This window comes from Alligator sinensis, unplaced genomic scaffold (assembly GCF_000455745.1).
Source record: "Alligator sinensis unplaced genomic scaffold, ASM45574v1 scaffold393_1, whole genome shotgun sequence".
In the NCBI taxonomy this organism is placed as follows: Eukaryota; Metazoa; Chordata; order Crocodylia; family Alligatoridae; genus Alligator; species Alligator sinensis.
In genome coordinates, this window is record NW_005842292.1 from 503,377 (window position 1) to 524,274 (window position 20,898).

Consider the following 20,898-nt stretch of genomic DNA (forward strand, 5'->3'; position numbering starts at 1 on the left):
GCTGGCTGCTCTCAGAGCGAGGCACAGCTCAGCATGAGGACGAACCTTTTCATGGTGCTACCTACCCTCGTGTTGAGGTGGCTTTTGGTGCCCTCTGGGACCAGGACCTCCATGTCTTGTTCAGAACAACCATCCCCATCTCTGTAGGATAACACGTCTGCCCCAGACCATCCTCCAACTCTCTTTTTTATCAATAAGGCCACCAGATCTCACCGTGGCGGTTGGGGTGGTCAACTTGAAAAGCCACCAGAGAGAGATGAAAAAGCTGGACAAGCTGATTGTTCACGAAGACTTCAACAAGCTGACTCTAGACAACGACATCGCCTTGCTCCTGCTCGACTCCCCTATCCGGCTCAATGAACATAAGGTCCCTGTCTGCTTGCCCCTGATACATGATCTCCGCACGTGGAAGAACTGCTGGGTGGCTGGATGGGGAACCACGGTTGCAGGTACCATGCCATGGGGAGAGGGTCATCTGACAGATGTTTTTATCAGCATTCAATGGAGATGTTTCAGTCCCAGCGATGCTCGGGCAGAGAACCAGCAGAAGCTCACACCAGCCAGCTCCTCCATGCAATGGGCAGGCTGATGAGGAGCTGGGAGGCTACCAACCTCCTTCAGGGGCTGAGAGGCTATTTAGTTCAGGTGGTTTAAGGCTGCCTCCTGGCATCATTCTCCTCTGGACAAGGCCCAAATGAACTGGAATTGATGTGTACCCAGAAGGGGCTGTGATGGTAGACGGCACCAAGGAGATATAACAAGCTCCCTTGGATCTCCTTACATCAGGACTCTTCTTGGTCCTTGATGTGCAGGGGCTTGGTCCTATCTTCTCTTCTCTGAGCTCCCCCTTTGTGAGGGGGCAGGCTTGCTTTTCCATTCAGTCTCCCTGGTATTGTTAAAAAAGGCATTATCCCGTTTTACCCTGCTGCCCCTGTCCAAGCCATGGCTAAGATGCAAAGGCAGATGGTGGCTGCACAGTGTGGGTCAAAGCTGGGCACAGGGTGGGGTATTTTTCTGGGAACCAGCTCCTCCAGGAGAGGGTGGCATTTCCCTGTGGGCTCCTCAGAAACTGTTTCTGAATGCACGGGGTCTTCCTCATGAGCTGACGATGCTCTCTCAGCCTGTTTCATGGGCTGCAGCTCTTTATTAGGTTAACTTGCTAAATCTCCAGGGAAGGCAGGGGCAGGGTTTTCCCTCCCTGTGCTCAGCATATCTGTCTCTGGAGGGGTGTATCCGCACCATCTCCCCAGCTCTCCCAGGCAGAAATGCTCTCGAGCACACGGCATTTCCCCCCCCCCGCCCATGCACCAAACCTGGAAGTGAAGCTGTTTGGAGGTTGCCCCCTGATGCCAGTCTCCAACCTGTGGGAGGCTGAGATCTTGGGGATGGAGGTGTGAGCTGCCCCCATCACCTCAGGTCTGAGTTTGGCATGTGGGAATAGCAGGGAGTATGGGACATCTTTGCTGAGGACATGCCCCAAGTGGTGTATAGGGGTGGATATGGGAATAGGGGTGAGTATGGGTGAATAGGGGTGAGTATGGGATGTCTTTGCTGAGGACATGCCCCAAGCGGTGTATAGGGGTGGATATGGGAATAGGGGTGAGTATGGGTGAATAGGGGTGAGTATGGGATGTCTTTGCTGAGGACATGCCCCAAGCGGTGTATAGGGGTGGATATGGGAATAGGTGTCAGTATGGGTGAATAGGGTTGAGCATGGGATGTCTTTGCTGAGGATCTTCCCCAAGTGGTGTATAGGGGTGAGTATGGGAATAGGTGTGAGTATGGGTGAATAGGGGTGAGTATGGGATGTCTTTGTTGTGGACATGCCCCAAGACAGTGGAGTTCATCTGGTGTAAATGAGGTCTGGTATGCTTATAGGCAGTAAGGAGTTGCTTACTCCAAGCTCTGGGATGAGGAGGGAGTATCAGTACTCTGGGAGAGTTTAGGAGAGTAGCAGCGGTGTTGCTCCCAGAGCAACACATGGGGGCTAAAAGAGGCTGAGCTGCCCGGGGGAGATCTGCGGTGCTCCATGTAGCAGCCCCTAGCACGACCCAATTGCTGGGGGCCTGCCAGGGCACACAGCACTCGGGGTGCACGGGGAGTCTCAGCAGTGCTGCCCCCAGTGAAAGACAATGTCACATTGGAGAGACCCCCTCATCCCCCTGATGAATCTCTACTGGGAGCTATTGTGGGACAGCCCAGAGTCAAGAGGGCACAGAGGTGGCCTAAAACCCCCTTTCCCTTTATGGTTTAGGATTGTAAGGTCTGCCTTGGAGGAAGCCTGATAATGGCAGAGCAACTCCAAGGACTTCTGGCACCTCAATGGACAAGGGAGGGACATGTATTTCCCCCACTCAGGAGCTGCGGGGGCCAGATCCCCCCTTTCCCCACCAAAAGTGAGGCCCTCAGATAGCCTGCATTGGTGTCATAGCCCTAGCACCGCAAGAAGGGCCTGGCATGGGGCTGCTCCATATTTTCCCACCACTTCTACTTCTCCTCCATCCCCAAAGTGCCTAGATTTGGCCCAGCCACGGTAAAGGTTCATCCTAGGCCAGAAGGACTTTGCTAGGGAGCCATGAAGCTGTTTTCCCCTGAGGTGCAAATCCTCCAGGGGCTTCGCCTGGGCCGGATGCCTTTATGCCCCTCTGTGTTTGGAAAGCTGGACTGTGTTGCTGCGATGTGCTGCCTGATGTCCTGCTGTGACCTGACCCTGCTCTTTCTGGCAGGGGACAAGACAAAAACCACCACCATGCTCCAGAAAGTGGAGATGCAGCTGATCAGCCAGAAGCAGTGCGCCCAGTGGATCTCGCAGCTGACCGACAACATGCTGTGCGCCGGCTATGAGGAAGGAGGGAAAGATGCCTGCCAGGTATAGTCAGCATGCTCCTGTCTCGCCGTGCTGCTGACACGGGCCGGGAGAGCTCAAAAATGGAAGCTTATTTGCTTTGGTAATGAACATCGATCCTCTCCACAGCTTCCTGGGGTTGCTAATGCTTTGCTGCATGTGTCCAGGCTGTGAAACTCTTAAGAAGGGCAGCCAGGGAGCTGTCTGGAAAGCATATTGATGAGGACAGCGGAGGTGCAGGGCTCACGGGGGGGTAGCAGGGGCTAGCAGAAACATTGCGCTCACTTTGGAGCATGGCACCTGGCCTCACTGTTAAGCACCCTCCATTGTCTTGCCCCGGGAGAGGCAGTAGTAGAGCTGTTTCCACCCTGCTAGGGAAGCAGATGAGCTTACTGGATGGCTTTAGCAGTGCTCGCAGACAATGAAAAGGAGGAAAAATGAGCCAAGTCTGGATTATTCCCTCCCCAAAAATTCACAGGAGGCCATCTTGATGGCCAGCCTTGAACCCAGGTACCTGCCAAACATTGTTCTTCTCTTCCAGCTGCTCACAGGTTGGTGTAACCATAAACATGGTGATCTCAGTCCAGAGGACGCGGCCGCCTTGTATTATGGTACAGCTTGACTTATGTTTCACTGGCAACAAATAGAAGCTGCCTTATCAATGTCTGATGAGGCCAGGAAGCGTCACCTCCTTTGCGATCCACTGAAGTCCTCTTCCTCAGGCAGGGTGAAACCACATTGTTGAGGCAGCAAAGAGAAGCTTAGCTTTACACACCCATCCCTGGAACAGAGGGAGAATTTCAGTCTCCGAAAGCCATTCATCTGGCCACTTTCACCTGCGTTCAATTCAATCAAAAATTTTAAAAAGAAAACTGCCAGGGGGTAACATTAATATGATCAAATAATGCACTTCTTTATTCCGGCCTTAAGTTCTGTGCTTGATTGATGCTGTTGCAACAGCCAGACCCCTCTGTACCAGCAAAATGAAGCTCATGTATCCAAAAAAAGCTGACTAGGGCTTTATTTTGATCTATAATACACTGGAGCATCTGGAGAAGGGAGCAAGTAATGTGGGGGCCAGACAAACAGGGCATGTGTATACAAGGCAGAGTTCTCCAGGCCCGACCTCAGAGGTCAGGTGTCCAGCTCATTAATATGAAGCCTCAGCTATTGCCCACCGTTAATGGAGAGTTGCTAGATTTGGAGCAGGAAATGCGTTATAATCTGAAATGATGAAAAACCCTGGAGTAGGGACAAGAGCCAGTGCAGGAGCATTCAGACCGTGCTATTCCCTCCCCAATTTGCCGTGGAAATGTTTCCGTTCCAGTGATGTTCGGTTAGAGAACTAGCAGATACTCATGACAGCTGCCTCACCCATCCAACAGGCAGGCTGAGGAGCTGGGACCCTGGGCACCCTGGCCTCAAAAGGCATGTCTACACTCAGACAGCGGAGGAAATAAGCTCTGCCTGCCTGGTCCCTCTCCACATATCCTCACGTCAACTCCAGAAATGAGGCAGGGAGAATACCTGGAGCAGGACCATAACCACTGCTCTTGGGCACTCTGGAAAACCATGTTTTGAGCGTGCCAATCACCTCCTGTTCAGCATAGACACGTGAGGCATGGGGATGAGTGAGCAGGGCTTATTTCTTTGATGCCATGACTGGGCACTCAGCCGCGGCAGCCTACACATGACCTAAGTGTGTGATTTCTCAGGCTCTTCTTTCTGCTCCCAGAGCTTCCAGCCTGTCTTATCTTGCAGGCTGGAAGCACTCAGAGTCAGGGCACTCAATTCCCTTTCACAGAGGATTTGCAAATCTCCTAAATCAGATTGAAACCCGGTTTTGAAATCTCATTGGATTCGAATTCTCAAAATCTCTCCCCCCCACCCCACCCCCAAAGTGAACTGGCCTTTGTCTGCCCAGCCCTGCTAAGTACCTGTGGGAGGGACATGAATATCAGCGCTGCACCCACATGAATTAGCTCAACCTGTCTATGGACTTTGCAAACAGTGCCCTGAAATGTGTGCTGAGCCCCCCATGAAGGGGCCCTGATGAATGCTGAGCAGGGAGGGGAGAGAAGGAGGTGTTTTGTGAAGGCTCCTTCTCCCTGTTGTTGAAGGGTTAGGCCCAAATTGAGCTCTGCCTTTCGGTACATAAGTCCTTTAGATCCTACCTCACTCAGGGAAGCATGTCCTGCCCCCCAAAATGTGATGGGAGGGGAAAGGAGCTTCCCACTTTTTAGCCTCATTACCTGACAGCTAGGGCACCTGCCTAGAGAGTGGGAGACCCAGTTTCTATGCTCCCTTAGTCAAAGGAGATTTGAACCCATATCTCCCACCTCTCAGCAGAGTGCTTTGACCCCAAGGCCAGGGGCTCAGCAGGACCAGGAGTAGCCTCCATCCTCCAGTTGGTGCTGGCCCTTTGGGCAATCAAGAAGAGAAGATATGGGGCCAGAAACAGAGCAAGCCAGAAGGATCCTGGTTCTGGCATTTACCTCCACTGCTGCCTATCTTTTTGCTCTGTTCAGTGCAAGAGACGGACTACCCCGGGGGGCAGGAGCAGAGGCAGAAGCCAGAGGACCCCTCCCTTCCACGTCAGTGCCCATCCCACTGACCCCACCACTGGGCCCCCTCTATGGAGTGGGGTCTGTATCTGTGTAAATGCTGCTTTCCCACTTGAAGGGGCACTGGGTTTGAGTCTTCATGCCTTGAACCCTGGGTGCTCTCCAGTACACTGTGAGAGAGCAGGAGCAGGAGAAATTGTCTCTTCATACATTTAGGGATGAACTGGAGCTAAAACTCCAGACCTGGGGACTAGTCAAGAGTTATGCATTGCATGTCTATTAGATGTATCTGCACAACTACCTGCCTCTATGCTGCTGCTGCCTGCTGCCTTATCACAGGTGTGTGCCCCTAGGTCTCTCCACCTTGTGCTACAACCCACCGGTACTTCAGCATCTCCGACTGATATTTCTCTAGCAACCCTTGCTACTGATATGACTGTAGTAATAGGGGCCACTAGGAATGGTTGATTAAATAGCTTCACCCTTTCTGACCATTAGAAAGGGGTAGAAGCGTCTACAAGGTCCAGAGGCTGCACTAGGGTATCCCTAGGTGAATCATGACACACTTGCTTTGTGTGGTACATCCCAGAAGGATGTCAAATGTGCCGGACACACCAATAAGCCCTCTTGAGAGAGCAAGCTTATAGCCACACCCCTCTTGCGCACAATATGGGTGGCTACATTGCACCTGCCCAGGGTGGCACAGTCATGCTGGGTTTCAGTGTGTCGCTGTCTAGAGCAGGGGTGCCCAACCTGTGACACGCATGACAAGGGCAGTGTGTGCGTGTGGCATGCAGTAGATGGTGGAGGGGGCAGGCAGCAGAAGGGTATATCGTGGGGGGAGCTGAAAGCAGAGCAGCATATTGGGGAGGGAAGTTTAGGTTAGAAATAAGGAAGTTGAGGCTAGAAAGATTAGGAAAACTAAGAGAGTAGTAAAGCACTGGAACAGATGACCCAGAGAGGTGGTGGCCTCTCCATCCTTGGAGGTTTTGAAGACTCAGCTAGACAAAGCCCTGGCTGGGATGATGTAGTTGGGGTTGGTCCTGCTTTGAGCAGGGGGTTGGACAAGATACGACCTCCTGAGGTCCCCTCCAACCCCAATTTTCTATGAGGGAGCACAGGTCAGGGAGAAGAAAGCAGAGCAGCAGATTGGACAGGGAAAGGGGATCAGAGTGGGTCTTGGGGTCTTGGGGAGGGTCTGGAGCTTAATTTGTGGCACCTCTGGCAAAAAGGTTGGCCCTCATTGCTCTGTAGCAATCGATGGGGGTGCAGACAGAATTATATGTGACCATAGCACCTGCAAGGGGCCATGCCCGATAAAGGGTGGAAGCATTATACCACTGCAGAAACATGACTGCTTTGTGGGCTATTGATGGGGTTTCTATAATATCCCAGGGAGATTCAATAGCATAGCTCTCGCAAATTTTTACTTAAAAAAAAAAATCAATTCAATTAAAACAATCTATCGTATACCCGTTTCCTAAGGGTTCTTCAGAGAAATATCCAGAAAGGCTTTGAATTAATGTTAATAGGATCCGCCATTGACTGATTGTTCTATTTAGACATAAACATTAGCATTAATGGATGACTGAAGCACACATACGCTAAAGAGCAGGCACTAGAAATTATCTGTGCAGTTCACGTGTGCCGCTTTTCTCCGGTGACCCTGCGAATCACAATTTAGGTCTAATTCCTTGTTTTCTTAGGCATCTTTTGTTAGATTCTGAAGCAAAAGTAACTTGAGCAATAATTGAAGTGTAAGGGCTTTAGCTCACAAAGAAAATGCCTCTTAATTGCCTTGCTTAGCTCATCAAGATTCGGGAAATAGCCCCGTTCCATTTCAAAAGGTTTGTAGGAAAGGGAAGATTTGGATTATCCAGAGGCTTGGAGACCACCAGCTTGAGCATGGTTCAGGTTGGTGGTATAGGAAAGCTGGTTGTGCGCTGGCATTCAGGAGGGTGGTGTTTGAAGCCTTGTGTTTCTGGATGATGCTCCCTTTCTTTCACCTTTAACGTGACTTGTTGATGCATGTAGTAAGGTCTTGGAGCAGGGCTGTGGCTATGATGTCTGATGTGCGGCGAGTCTCTACTTGCTGTTAACTGTGGTTGTGTTGACTCTTACCCCACCGGGAAACGGTAGGTCTGAGTCCATTTCCCCATGACTAGGCCACAGTGAGGACAAGCACAGCCTAATCAATGAGGTGAGCAGGACTCAGCTGTGGGCCATCTGAGTGCAGAAGCCAAGCCCTGAACAGTTTGGGGAGATCGAGTAGAGGGTTTGTGGATTTTCCTGCTTGTATGCACTCACGTGTCACGTCTCGTGCAAGAGGCAAAAGCCACCCACATCTTTCATGGGTGCGCAAGCAGTGCCAGACCACAGGAGCTCAATCTGTTTAATCCATTGAAGTCAACGTTGCAGGGCGACTTGGTCCCACCATGTGCATTCCTACAGAGGAAACAGAAACGGGGTGCTAAAGGCCTCTCCTGTCTATCATATAAATATATAACCCTAGCTGGCAGTGAGAGCTGGACAAGGTCAGACTAGAAATAAGGCAGCGAGGGGCATGAAACACTGGAATAACTCACCAAAGGCCATGGTGGATTCTCCATCACTAGAAATGTTTAATTTAGGCCTGGGTGGGCTTTTGCTCCTAGAAGTTTGTTGTTTAGGAGGCCTCTGCTTTGCAGGATGAGCTCTCTGGGGGCCCCTTCTAGCCTGATGATATGTTCCTCTTTTATCATGACAGATCCCAAAGATGGGGGCTTCTTCCTTTGTTCCAGGTATTTGAATATCCCTCATCACTGTCAAATCTGAGCCTCATACTAATGGATTGTATCCCCAGGGCTCCCCAGTGGGTTAGGATAACACTGTTAGTCCCATTTTACAGATGGGGAAACTGAGGCACTAGGTCAATGAAGTGACTTGCCCAAGATCTCAAAGGGACCCTGGAGTAGAGTCCAGAACTGAATCCCCCTACCATGTTCGCTGAGCCCTGGGGCAAGGACTACATTTGTCCTTCCCGCCCACACGTTGGAAAAGACCATTAATGTTCATGCGTGATTTTCCATCCTTGCAGCTTTCTCTAACCATTGTGGGTTCAGAGACAACAGGAATAAAACCGTCCTCTCTGTGTGTCGAAGCCTGTATTCCCTGCAGTCTGAACCGGGCTAATGGCAAATGCCATTATTTTAAATGCTGATCCTCTTCAATTTATAGCCCTCATACCAACAAGGACGGGAAACCAGCAGTGACTTGTGAGAGCTGTGCCTTCCCCTAATGAGCATCTGATGATATGTTGGGTTGTTCGCCCTCCCTCTTAGCAGCCCCCACCTAAAAAGATGCAAATGGCTGAATGTGTGCGTGTGCGTGTTTCCTGATCAATGACAATGTCGGGGGCACGAATGAAAATGAGATGAGAAGTGACAAAGGCCATCGGCCGAAGCCTACTGAAGTCAATAGAAAGACTCCCAGCATTCACAGTAGACTCGGGAGGTGCTGAAGGAAGATGAATGGTTGGGTGAATTTAAGAAACAGAAACAAGGTTATTTGTCCACAGGATTATTTACTAGCAAATATACCCTCCTCCTCCCTTTTCCCCATGGGAGGATTAACAAGCACTCTTGGAGTGCATGAATTAAGCATGAGGCCTGATTTACTGTGGTTGATTATACTCATTCCTAAGGGTAGGGGCGAAGAATCAAAGCGAGCTGAACGGGAAACTGGGGCTCTGGGTGGGAACAGCTGATGCCGAGTAACTCTTCTTGTGCTCACAATGACACTGTGGCAAGTGGAAGTTAAACTGGGATAGCTTTGCCCTTAAGGAAGCAGAGCTAAATGGCCTTGCTTTAGCTTTTGCTTACTGCACAGTAATTACGTACAATGCCAACACGTGCAGTCACCATGTGTCAGCTGTTCCACAGTAAGTCCCCGACCCCGTGAATTTGCTTTCATTTGGTTGTGTGGCCGTGCTGTACGCTGAACGATGAGCGGCTGACGCAGGGCGCTATTTTTAAGTAACGCTGTGCCCGAGAACTGGGTTCTTTGACTAATTAGCAGTACCAGATGTCTGACATCTATTGCTGACCAGGGCTATTCCAACAGCAAAGGTACGGGAGGCTGGAAGTTGAAACATCCCACACCCTAGCATTTTATAGTTTTGGGAGTGTTTTGCCTAAAAGGGTCTGTGCCCTTTTCGTCTCCTCTCCTTCATGGGAATGGAGCACTGTGACTCAGATTTGTAAAGGGATTCAGATGCCTGAAGAGGCAGATAGGACCTAAAGGGTGATTTTCAGATGTGGGTGGGCACCTCACTCCCATTACCATATGTTCTTGATTACGACACGCCTCCAAGAAAACATGCGCCGGTTTTTTGGAAGGCAGAATAGAGCAAAAAAGATTTTTCCAGAGTCTCCGCTGACGGTATGACGTAGCTTAAGTCCTTCTGGAAACTTAAAGCGTGGCATCCCACAGCTGCTCCTGGGATGTCATGCTTCTGGACACTTTATGTTTCCAGGAGGACTTGCCATATATCACACAAGGCTAAGCCCCGGACCCTTTCAAGGGCAGTAGAAAGGCCTTACTTCTTTTCTTTATAAATGCTGGTTCCACATCACAAGCTTCATCTTAGATACCGCCAGCAGCTCACTCGTTGCTAGCTGTATGTAAGAAAATAGGGTAACTTTTAAAGCTCCCCGATTCCATACCAACAAGGACTGGAGACAGGGGGTTGGTAGTCTTAACCCATCCCAGGTGGATGCCTGTCCAGCCTCTGCTTGAAAACCTCTAGTGAAGGAGGTTATGATGACCCATCCCTTTAGGCAAATCATATCACGTCTTTGCTCAGTTTCCCCAGTTATAAAACGGGGCTCATAAGTAACCCTCCACAGACTTTGCTTCTCATACTGCAGTAGGGGACACAAAACACAGTCCTATTACTGTAGGAAGAAAACATAGCTTCACTAGCAAAAGTCCCATTGATCTCAGTTAGTGCAGGCTGTAGGAAGAGATTCATTGACAGGGATCCTGTATCCCTGCATAGTAATCCTGTGCGAATCAAAGGTCATTTCCAGGAGAGCATGAATAGGATCCCTGCAATTATAAGGTCAGTGTGGGAGCAGAGCTTATCTTTTTGCCCTGTATTTCTATAGTGTCCAGGACAATAGGCCAGGCCTGAAGATCCAAGCTGCTTCAATGGGAATAATTAATACTAGTGATGAGTTTACGCAGCCTTCTCTCCATCTTCAGTTTGATTTGTTCCCTGCATACGCTGGGGGAAAACTAGAAAAAACACAAACACCATATGGGCCCAAACTCTGCATCCATTGAAGCCAATGGGAGTTCTGCCATAGACTTCAATAGGAGCAGGATCAGACACTGTAACGAGCCCCATTTCCTTGCTCATTAGTTAATCCGAGCAAGCAGCTTTGGGAAGCTGTGTGCGCGGAGGAGGCAGCGCGTACCGCCGTCAGAGCTGCTTTTCAAACGGGGATGAAAGAGAGAGAGAACATTTCCCAGGGAAGCCGGCTCTGCCTTGGGGAATGTGTTGATCCTGAATTTCTGACATGCCACATAAATTATCGGAGACAAGAAAGTAAAATGGCGGGGCCCAGTGCAAGATTGAGCTCTGTATTATTTAGAGCAGAGACTTTAAAGCACTTAATGCTGGAAATAAGTCACATGACATTTACAAGAGAGACACTGTGTCTTGCCGGGTGCTTTTTGATCAGCGCTATACATTGGTCCTTTCTCTCTCCAACGGGTGCTTGGCTGCATTTGTACTTAGACATCATACAGGAAACTAAACAAATCCTCCACTTTCATGCCACAGCGGCAAACGAAAGCACTTGCCTTTTCAGTGCGGCAATAATGTTCATCAGAGGCTGGCGTGCGTCATCTGGGCCAAGGTCTTCTTTGAAAACGGGAGCTTGTTGTCAGTCCATTTAGCCTGGTTGAGGAGAGGTTTTATTGGATTGATTGTTCATGGTTTCTTATTGAAATATTGCAATGTCATCACCCCTCCGCCCGCACGAACCACGGCTGGAAACTAACTGGCAACTGGGTTAATAGAAGAGGCCAAGGACTGCATAGTCACAGGCACTGAGCCCTCCCACTCTTGGATGATGGTTTACATGGGCTCAAGGTTAAGGCATGTTGCTGGGGTTGGATGGGGTACAGAAACCCAGCATTGCTGCTGCCCATGCTGCTCTCATGGCCTCACATTGAATTGGTACCTTCCATGTCTGTCTGTTTCTCGGGCATCTCATAGAAAACCCATGAGGCACTTGTACACGCCACGGCATTACATCCTCATTAATTTAGCAAGCTTTAAAAATTTTAACCTGGGTTATTTTGGTGTGTCGCATTTGTGTTTTCACGCCATGGTCTTTCAATCAAATTAAGTCCCGCGTGTAATTCCTCGCAGCAGGGGGAACCAAATACCAATCTACCCCCAGTAATGTCTTTCCTAATGAATTACAGCAGGAGGCACATGTGTACTGGTAAAACAGCCTCCACAGTGCCCTCCAATGTCCAAAATTGCCATGTCCAAATTGCCCCTGAGCATGAGGCAAGTTTGGTTTGCTCATGCAGATGCATAGTGGATATAAGGCCAGGCTCTGATTGCTACAGAACGTGCTGTACCATCTCCCATTACGCTGCCTTCTTAAATCCTAGGGTGACAGTGGAGGACCACTGGTTTGTACCTACGGGAACATCAGGAGGTGGTTTGCAGTCGGCATAGTCAGCTGGGGGCAGAACTGTGCAGAAAGACACAGTCCGGGAATGTACACCATCATCATCAACTACCTCTTCTGGATACAGAAAAAGACAGCCTTGGAAGGGAAGCCTTTCATCCCCGAAGCAAAGGGGAACACCACAAGTGCCAAGATACTCCTTTCGGGGGCCAGGAAGTGCCCAGCGCCTCCTAAATCTTCTCTCCTTTTCTTTATCTATTTTGTATCAACTATTTTGCTAATAAACATTTTCAAATCCTAATAAAAATCCATGTTACTATCTCAAAGAAAACCCTAGAACTCTTGGTTCCAAAATGACACCTTTTATTAGACCAGCTGGGAAATGGCAAGAAAACTGTCCTGATGTTATGATGTTATGATCTCAACCCTTTCTCCCCAATAGCCTCTTTGGCAGGATTATCCAGATGAGCTCCTTCTCAGCATGGTGGGTTTAGATGCCAAGATGGTTGCAGCCCAGATAGTTCAGAGGAGGAGGAGATGGCCCAGGCAGAAAGGGAGACACCACAAGCACTGAGCTATGCAAAAAATATCCTGAGAACAGGATAGCAGCCCTCTCAAATGTCAGCACGTCTCAAACAGTTGCCTCGGGGCTAATGCATGTATTGTCTAGCCTACCAGCAAAGGTAACAGCAGGGCAGTTGTTAGAAAAATATTGACTTTCCTTGGCTGCCCTTCTGGGTGCTGAGTATTCAGAATCTGGTCTGAATGGACTAGACAGTGAGCAGCTCTCCTCCCTGAATATCAAACAGTGATTGAATTTTTACAGGATGCTTTTAAGGGGCTTATTTGAGTCACAACTGGAGAGGAACCTGATGGATTCCCCAGCCCTACAGACCCTGGGAAGAGAAGCAGCCAGTGAAAGGTTGAAAGGATGTTGGCATCTCATCACTTCCAGCCTGCTGCTGCCTGGTCTCTGCTTGCTGACAGATCTTGTCTTCCAGCGCCGGCCCTGGATGACTGCCTAAGCCTGGTTCCCTGGTCTTGCCTGTATTCCTGTCTCAGCCCCTGCTTTGGTCCCTAGCTCTGCTCCATCCCAGCTCCCTCGCAGTATTTGGGATTTGCAGGTGCCTGAATGTGGCCTCTGTCCTGGTTTTCTGCCTCCAGCTCCTGACTCTGACTTGTCTTCTGGTTCTTGCTTCTGGGCCTGGCTTTTGAACTCTAGCTCTGGTGGCCTCTCGGTTACAATCCCTCCACCGTGGCTGGGTCAGACTGCCTGCGCTCTGGTCATTGCAGTGCTATTGAAAAGCAGAAGAGAGCTAGGGAGATTTTTTTGTGAGTCACTCATTAGTTATGGTAATTAGACACATTGTGGTAAATAGTGCCATGACGTATGGACTCTGAGCCTTTCTAAACAGGCAGCGTGTAATAAAGAAGATGGCTAGTAATTGCAGGCTCAGACAGAAAGCTCAAACACAGCTTGATTTCCAGCTTTGTCTCTCTTGTTTACCAGGAGCCCACACCTGTTTGGAATAATGTGCAGTATGCAGGGTGGCTGAGTATTATCCTGCAACCAAATGGGTCATTACACACAGGAAGAAAAGAAAAACGGGGTCTTTTTCAGGGACTTATCATAGGCACGTGGGAAGTATTTCCACTTCCAAGTGAAAATAGCTTGGTTTGGAGCGTTCAGCACATGACAGGAGGTTGTCAGGACCCCAGACACCCTGACCCCTGGCTGTCAAACAAAGGCCATTGCACAGTGATGTAGGCCCTCGCAGGACTGAGGTCGGCCAGGTTGCATCCCATCACAGCTGATGGCCTTTCAAAGCCCTGAGCCTGACTGATGCTGTGCCCCATGTCAGGGGGCACCTCTCTCCTGCTTGCACACAAATGCTTCAGGAATACCCAGCAAGGGATTCCCTCAGCGCACAGGTCAGGAGACGATCCAGGTGGGAGATTCCCAGGGCACCATCTGCAAGTGAGGGGCTCTGGGGCTCCCCTGCTTGCAGAGCTATGATCCAACATGGGGTGCAGCAGATAGACACGGGCACCCTAGGCATGCATGATTGGTCCCTTGACGCCCGGGAGCATCTGCCCAGGGCAGCTGGAGAGCACTGGCAGTCCTGGGCCATTCATGCTCTTCCACCATAAGCAAACAGACATTAGTCATGACAAAAAGAAGCACAAAATATTGCAAGGTTCAGTCACGCTCACAAGTTTGGGCATTTGTGGCGGGGACCAGGACTAGGACATCCGTTCACTCAGCTTTTGTGCCTCCATAAAAGATGTAATGGCATCACAGAGGTGACATCTGTTTGCCACCTTGGAGTCTCTTGAGCTGTCTGGAAAGAGAATACGAAGTTGTTAGGCAACACAGAACAATGGCTCTTCAACGTCTCACCCTTTGCAACACTGAAAAAGCTCAAGGACTTGCAGCAAGGATAAAAGTGTGTGAACGTGCAGGAGGATTGTGGCTAGCAAATTGCTTTTAATTAGCTTGATGCTTTCTGGCTAGCTAGCACAGAAGCCTTGTAAATGAGAATTAATTCATCCACCTTAAGCTAATGCAAACCCATCTTGGCATAAAAGTCAGCCTTTATTTGCTGTGTTATCTGAGCAGAAAATAATGCCTAATTATTATTAGTTCTGAGTAATGCTTATGAAAATTGCTCGACATTAATTTTGCATGGCTGACTGGTTAATGGATGCGCAAGGGTCTTATAACCCTCCGCAAAAAGACTAATAAAAGCTAAAAACAAGGGGAATATGTTACTTTAACAGCTATTAGTAGAAGATTGTGTCTGCAAGCATTAATACCTGTATTTATTTTCCCTTCTATTAATAATATATCAACAGATTATAGAAGCTGTGGCAATGGCTAGACACCATGAAATATTTCTTAGTGCCGCATGCTGTTCAGCTGTGGCATTCTTCCCCCAAAGGAAATGATGGATGTCCTCCCACTGGTATCGTTTCTGTGTGAGGGTAGCGTAGCGTACTGGAGTCGCTAGCACGCGGCGTGGACAAACCCTGTATTTGCAGGGAGCTAATGGGTGAGCTGGTAGGACTTCCCGCTTCTAATGGCTGTAAGGCTACGATACTGCAGGAGAAATTAAAGCAACGCGATCTCATGGTGACACTGGGGAAGTGCCTGTCTGGGGTCTAATCCCAGCTCTGCTCTTGATTCACTGTGTGACACGGGCAGGTTATAGCACGAATCTGTGCCTCGACTTCCCTACTCGGTGATAATCATTCATCTTGGTATCCCACAGCTGCACTCAGCCTCAATCCTGTGGGCCAAATCCAGCACATGGAGCCATGTTATCCGCCCTGCAGGGCTTCTTATGGGCCTGGAAATTTGGCAGGGGAGGAACTGTGGCAGCATTAATTGTCACAGTTCGGCAATTTATGCTGTCACCAAAATGTCTAGACCCATGGGGAGCCCCTCGGGCTTGGTGACGCGGCCCCGTGTTCTGGATCATGCCAGCGTGGGAAGCCCCTTCTCAGCTGAATCCAATACGTTGAGTTAAACCAGGGCACAGGGTTGGGCCATGGCTGGATCCAGTGCACAGGACCGGGCTGATGCGCAGGATCACTCTATGGACAGATCCAGTGCATTGGGCCGGGCCAGCCTGCGGGATCAACCCACACACTAACTTCGCCAGCCAGTCCCTTACTGGATCCAGCCCGTGGACTGATCACACCCATGGGATCTGACCTGCAGACTGGTGCTGGGCCCCTCATCCCACCCACAGGTTCACAAGTCTGAGCTCCACTGCTAGAACATATTAAGTTGCACCGATGAAGATAATCAATTTTAAAAAGTTGGGGGTTTCCCCCCTATATCTCTATCCATAGAAATAAAACAATCAACATGAGCAAAACTCTGCTGCAATTACCATAGTTACAAAGGAAATTTGGGGGTTTCAGAGAGTGGGGGGAGAAGACCCAGTCACCCTATGATCAAAGAAGCAGTTTCCCCATCCAAGGATTCTGTTTTTAAAACCTAAAGGTTTCAGGCCACGGTATGGATTACGAGGACACTTTCTTATGGGAAGATTTTTACAAGTGATTTGAAATCAGAATGAAACGTGCTGTTCTCTCATGATCGCTTCATTTGGTTCTGACTCTTCATTTTTTAAAAACACGTGGTAAGTGTCACAACCCAAAGGGTGTGATTTTTGTTTTTGTGTGCTTCGGCACTGCTGAATTGTCCCCGCTAAATTGCAGCTTCCTTGCACGGTGGAGTTTTCTGCTGCAAAAGAGAACCCCGGTGCAAGGGAGAATTTCCCGCCAATTTGAAGCTTTCTTTGCAGGGTGCATTTCTTTGTTGCAGCACAGAAATGCTGGTTGCAAAGAGTTCCCGCCATTTGTATGCTAATTCGAGCCCCATTATTGGCCAGTTCTAAATTATTCACACGTGGCGGCTAGTGATTGGCTTGCTAGCCATATAAAAGGCTTGAGTGGTTTCTGCCCAAGTTGGAGGACTCCACGAACACCAGGAGGAGGAGACTTCACACTGCGTGAAGATCTCTAAGCGCTGCGGATCCTTACGGACCCAGCGCATTTCAAGCAGGCAACAGAAGTCTGATCAACCTCTAGCCTCTCCCCGTCGCCGATAGATTCCTAGACGTATCCCTTCCCGCGCGCAAACGAACCGGACCCAAGCAAACTTCGTGGGGAATGAGTGAGCAGAAGGACCCACGGAGCCTAGCAAACTTCATGTGAGTTTATTCAGAGCTCTTCCGGACGAGTACTTTCTTCGGCTGACACGACGGGCTCGCGTGTTCAGAGCCTTCAGCCGGATTGGGCTAGAGTTCACGAGTCTAGAACTCTTGTCCGCTTCTCTTCTTTCCTGACTGTAACCGCAACTCAAGCAAACTTTCCAGCCTGCACCACTGCCATCTCGGTGCAAGTAAACAATCTTTTAAAACTACCGATACGCGTCTGTGCCTAATTCCAGCTCGACGGCCTTCCCTCTCCGACCCGGCGTGCCCGGGCTGCTGGCCACAGCCCGCGTGCAGCGCGAAAAGGGCTCGGGTCGCTCCCGGCCCGCACAGTAAGTTATGTGAAAATAGGTGAAATGGGGGGAAATTGCAACATTTCAGCTCCATCCAAGTGAAACCTTTCGACCGAGTGGCTTGGATGTTTCTAAACTGAAATACATCAGAATCTCTGTTCACCAAATATTTGGAAAGGTGGGTTTGTCCACTCAGTTTGGGATGGAAATGTTGGAATTTCCCCTAGAACACCCAACTTCTAATTTTCTGACCGGCTCTGAAGTGTTAGCAAACGGCAACTCTCTTCATAGCTGTGCCAGGTGCCCAAGTAAAACCCTGCAGTGACTCACCTGCACACCCAACCTGTCTCCAGATCTGAAGCCGAGAGGTTTTTTGGCTTGGCTGGATTTTTCTCAGAATTAAGTATCTACCCTCGGAGAGTAGCGCTGCATTGGGAATGGTTGTAGACCCATCCCAGTCGTTGGGTGGCTGCGCAGCCCAATGGAGGATGTTCCTGCGGCCAGATCTTAGGGTCAACATTCAAAGCAAACACAGAGTTAGAGTATCTGAAGAATGGGACGGAGAGCAAAGCTACAGTTATATAAACCACTGTGATGCTCTCACCTGGAATATTGACTTCTCTGCCGGTCACCCCATCTCTAAAAATGGATAGCAGAAACCGAGGGGGGTCAGAGGCAGGAGATGAGATTGATTAGAGCCCTGGGGAGGCTTCAGTGGAACGAGAGGAAGGAAGAACCGGGGCTGGTTAGTTTGGAGAGGAGACAAATGAGAAGGGACTCGCTGGAAGCAGACGTGGTAATGATTGTTATTGGGAAGGCAAATCAGGCCTCGCAATTTCCTCTGCCTCATAGTGTGAAAACAAGAGCACATTCAACAACAACTGAAAAGCAACCAATTAACCAGGCATGCACTGAATCGCTACTTCTTTTAACCCATGGAACTCATTGCCACGGGACGTCACGGAGGCTGAAAACCAGGGAAGACGCCGGGAAGGCAGGGGCAGGTTTCCAGAGAGCAAGAACATCCATAGTTGCATCTACGGAAGCAATATTGCCACAAGGTAAGTTCAACGAGTAATAATGCAAATATTTTCATGACATAATTTCAGACCAGTGGCAACTTCAGAGCGCTCGTGTTTTGGGAGATTAGCTGCCAACAGTCAAGGGTTGTGGGATTAGCTGCCAGCAGTCAAGGGGCAGGAAGAAACTTGCCATTGGACAAGGTTTTACCTGCTTGTCGGCTGTGATTTTTTCTAGCTTCCTCTTCTGAAGTGGCTTCCCAAGGGCAGCATTATGATGTTGGCCTAGCTGGACCAATGGCCTGATCTCCCAGGGCAATTTCTGTGCTATGTATGTCCTCTCGGTATTGTGGGCCAACGTGGAGGGGAAACCAAGCTTGGCCTCACCTCTCCTCCAACTCTTTCAGGACAGCTGGGGATTTGGCATGAAGCCTTTGTGCTCCTCCAAGCATGTGCCCATGAAGGGCATAGACATGTTTGTAGTCCCCTCCTGGCTGCTGCAAATTTACACAGGGACAGGATCCCAAACCCCCCAAATTTAGAGCTTGATCAGGATGAACCGCTGAGCACAGTAGCGTGGGGAGGCGTGGAGGACCAAGGTATCACAACAGCAGCCACTGCCACTGCTGGTCCAGTCACATCTGCTGCTGCAATCGGCCTGTCCCCTGCCATCTGGGGTGCACACCCAGGACCTCCTGTACTGGGAGTTTGGGGTGCCTCGAGGCATCTCAACAAACAAGCATTCTTGTTATTTCCCCAAGTGTCTTTTTTTTATTCCTTTCCCCCTCTCCTTTCCAGACAGAGCACCGTTCCTCCGTGCACCACGCTGCCTCGTACACACAAAGCCGGCAGATGGTATGGTCAATCTGCTTCTCCGAACACTGCCTCACGTCAAAGGAAGCAAACGAAATATGCCGAGTTCGGCGGTTCTATTTCGACCTGAGCAAACAGGCTTGTTCCTGTCCAGCAGGAAAATGAGGCCTTCCCCCTCCCCCACCCCCAATTTTGCTCTCTTTCAAGCCCATTCGTTTGCTCTCATCAAGCCATAACTGATACATGTGAAATCCAGGGTATCGAAGATAGAGCCCACAGGCCAGATCTGACTCATGAAGCTGCTCATGAAGACTACTGGTGACCACTGAAATTTGGGGGATACGGGCAGGGAGATTGGGGGCACCAGACTCCTGGGCCCAGTGGACATGGTGATCAGTGACAGGAGGGGTGATCAGTGGACATGGGAATCAGTGGCCTGACACAACCTCAGCCATGTTGTCTATTGTCACTGCCACAGTGCTACTACCCTGACCACCAGACCCCGCTGCGTGGCCTGTGCTAGACCCAGGGCTGGAGTTGGAGCTGCTACCATGGCACAGGGCCAGAGCCACTGCTGCATGCACGGGTCAGAGCAGGACCAGTTATCACCATGGCCTCCTCACTGGGCTGGATCTGGCCCACTGAGAGCCCCAGGTCTGGCCTGGGACACAAGATGAGTTTGACACCCCTGTATTACATCGAATCATCCATGCCTTTTTTTTCTATGCTGTGTTTGTAATCTGAGGTCCAACAGAGAGAGTTTCTAGTGTGTAGAGGTGGAGAAAGGATGCCCACTTTTTACTCCTGTGTCTACAGTGGCTTATTCGGCAAGTGCCTCAGTTTATCCCTCCATCTATTAGGCATCTAGGTAGATTTTGGGGCCAAAGTGAAATCCTATTCCGCCCTGCTTGAACCCTTGAAAATCCACCCATGCATTTATTAGCATGACAAACTATTTTCTTAGCCTTAAACTAAGTCAGAAAATTCCATGAGGATGAGAAGGACCCAATTTCTGTACTTGTGGGAATTTTTTCCATGCACGGAGAACATTTTGGTGCCTAAACCCACTTGGGCACCCAATAGGGGGCCTAGGGTCATAGTTTCATAGTTTCATAGTTGGTAGGGTCGGAAGGGACCTGAGCAGATCATCAAATCTGACCCCCTGCCATGGGCAGGGAAGAGTGCTGGGGGTCAAACAACCCCGGCTAGGTGATTATCAAGCCTCCTTTTGAAGACCCCCAGGGTAGGAGCGAGCACCACTTCCCTTGGAAGTTGGTTCCAGATCCTAGCTGCCCTGACTGTGAAGTAGTGCTTCCTGACGTCCAGCTTGAACCTACTCTTGATCAACTTGTGGCCATTATTCCTAGTTACTCTGGGTAGTGCTCGGGGGAACAGGGACTCTCCCATTCCCCACTGATCCCCACAGGTAAGTTTATAGGCAGCCACCAGATCCCCTCAGCCTTCTCTTGTGGAGGCTGAACAGGTTCAGGTCCCGTAGTCTCTTCTCGTAGGGCCTGCCATGTGGGTGGCCCTCCTCTGGACCCTCTCCATGCTGTCCACATCCCTCCTGAAGTGCAGTGCCCAGAACTGGACACAGTACTCCAACTGCGGCCTGACCAGTGTTGCATAGAGAGGGGGGATCACCTCCTGAGACCTGCTCGTGATGCATCTATGGATGCATGACAAGGTGCGGTTAGCCTTCCTGACCACGTCCTCACATTTCATAGATTTCATAGACATTAGGCTGGAAGGGACCTCGGAAGATCATCGAGTCCAGCCCCCCGCCCAAAGGGCAGGAAGTCAGCCGGGTTCATAGGATCCCAGCAAGATAAGCATCCAGTTTGCTCTTGAAGGTGTTCAATGTGGGCGCTTGAACCACCTCCGGTGGCAGGCTGTTCCAGACCTTGGGGGCTCGGACAGTAAAGAAATTCTTCCTTATGTCCAG

The 20,898-nt window shown here is 49.9% G+C and overlaps 1 protein-coding gene across 1 annotated transcript; it reads left to right on the plus strand.

The window, feature by feature from the left end:
- Positions 1-256: 256 nt before the first annotated feature.
- PRSS55 (serine protease 55) lies at positions 257-13,126 on the plus strand. Its single transcript, XM_025209509.1, has 4 exons — positions 257-449; positions 2,727-2,869; positions 12,082-12,286; positions 13,089-13,126. The coding sequence occupies exons 1-4, from the start codon at positions 257-259 to the stop codon at positions 13,124-13,126; spliced, it is 579 nt and encodes a 192-aa protein (XP_025065294.1).
- Positions 13,127-20,898: the final 7,772 nt, after the last annotated feature.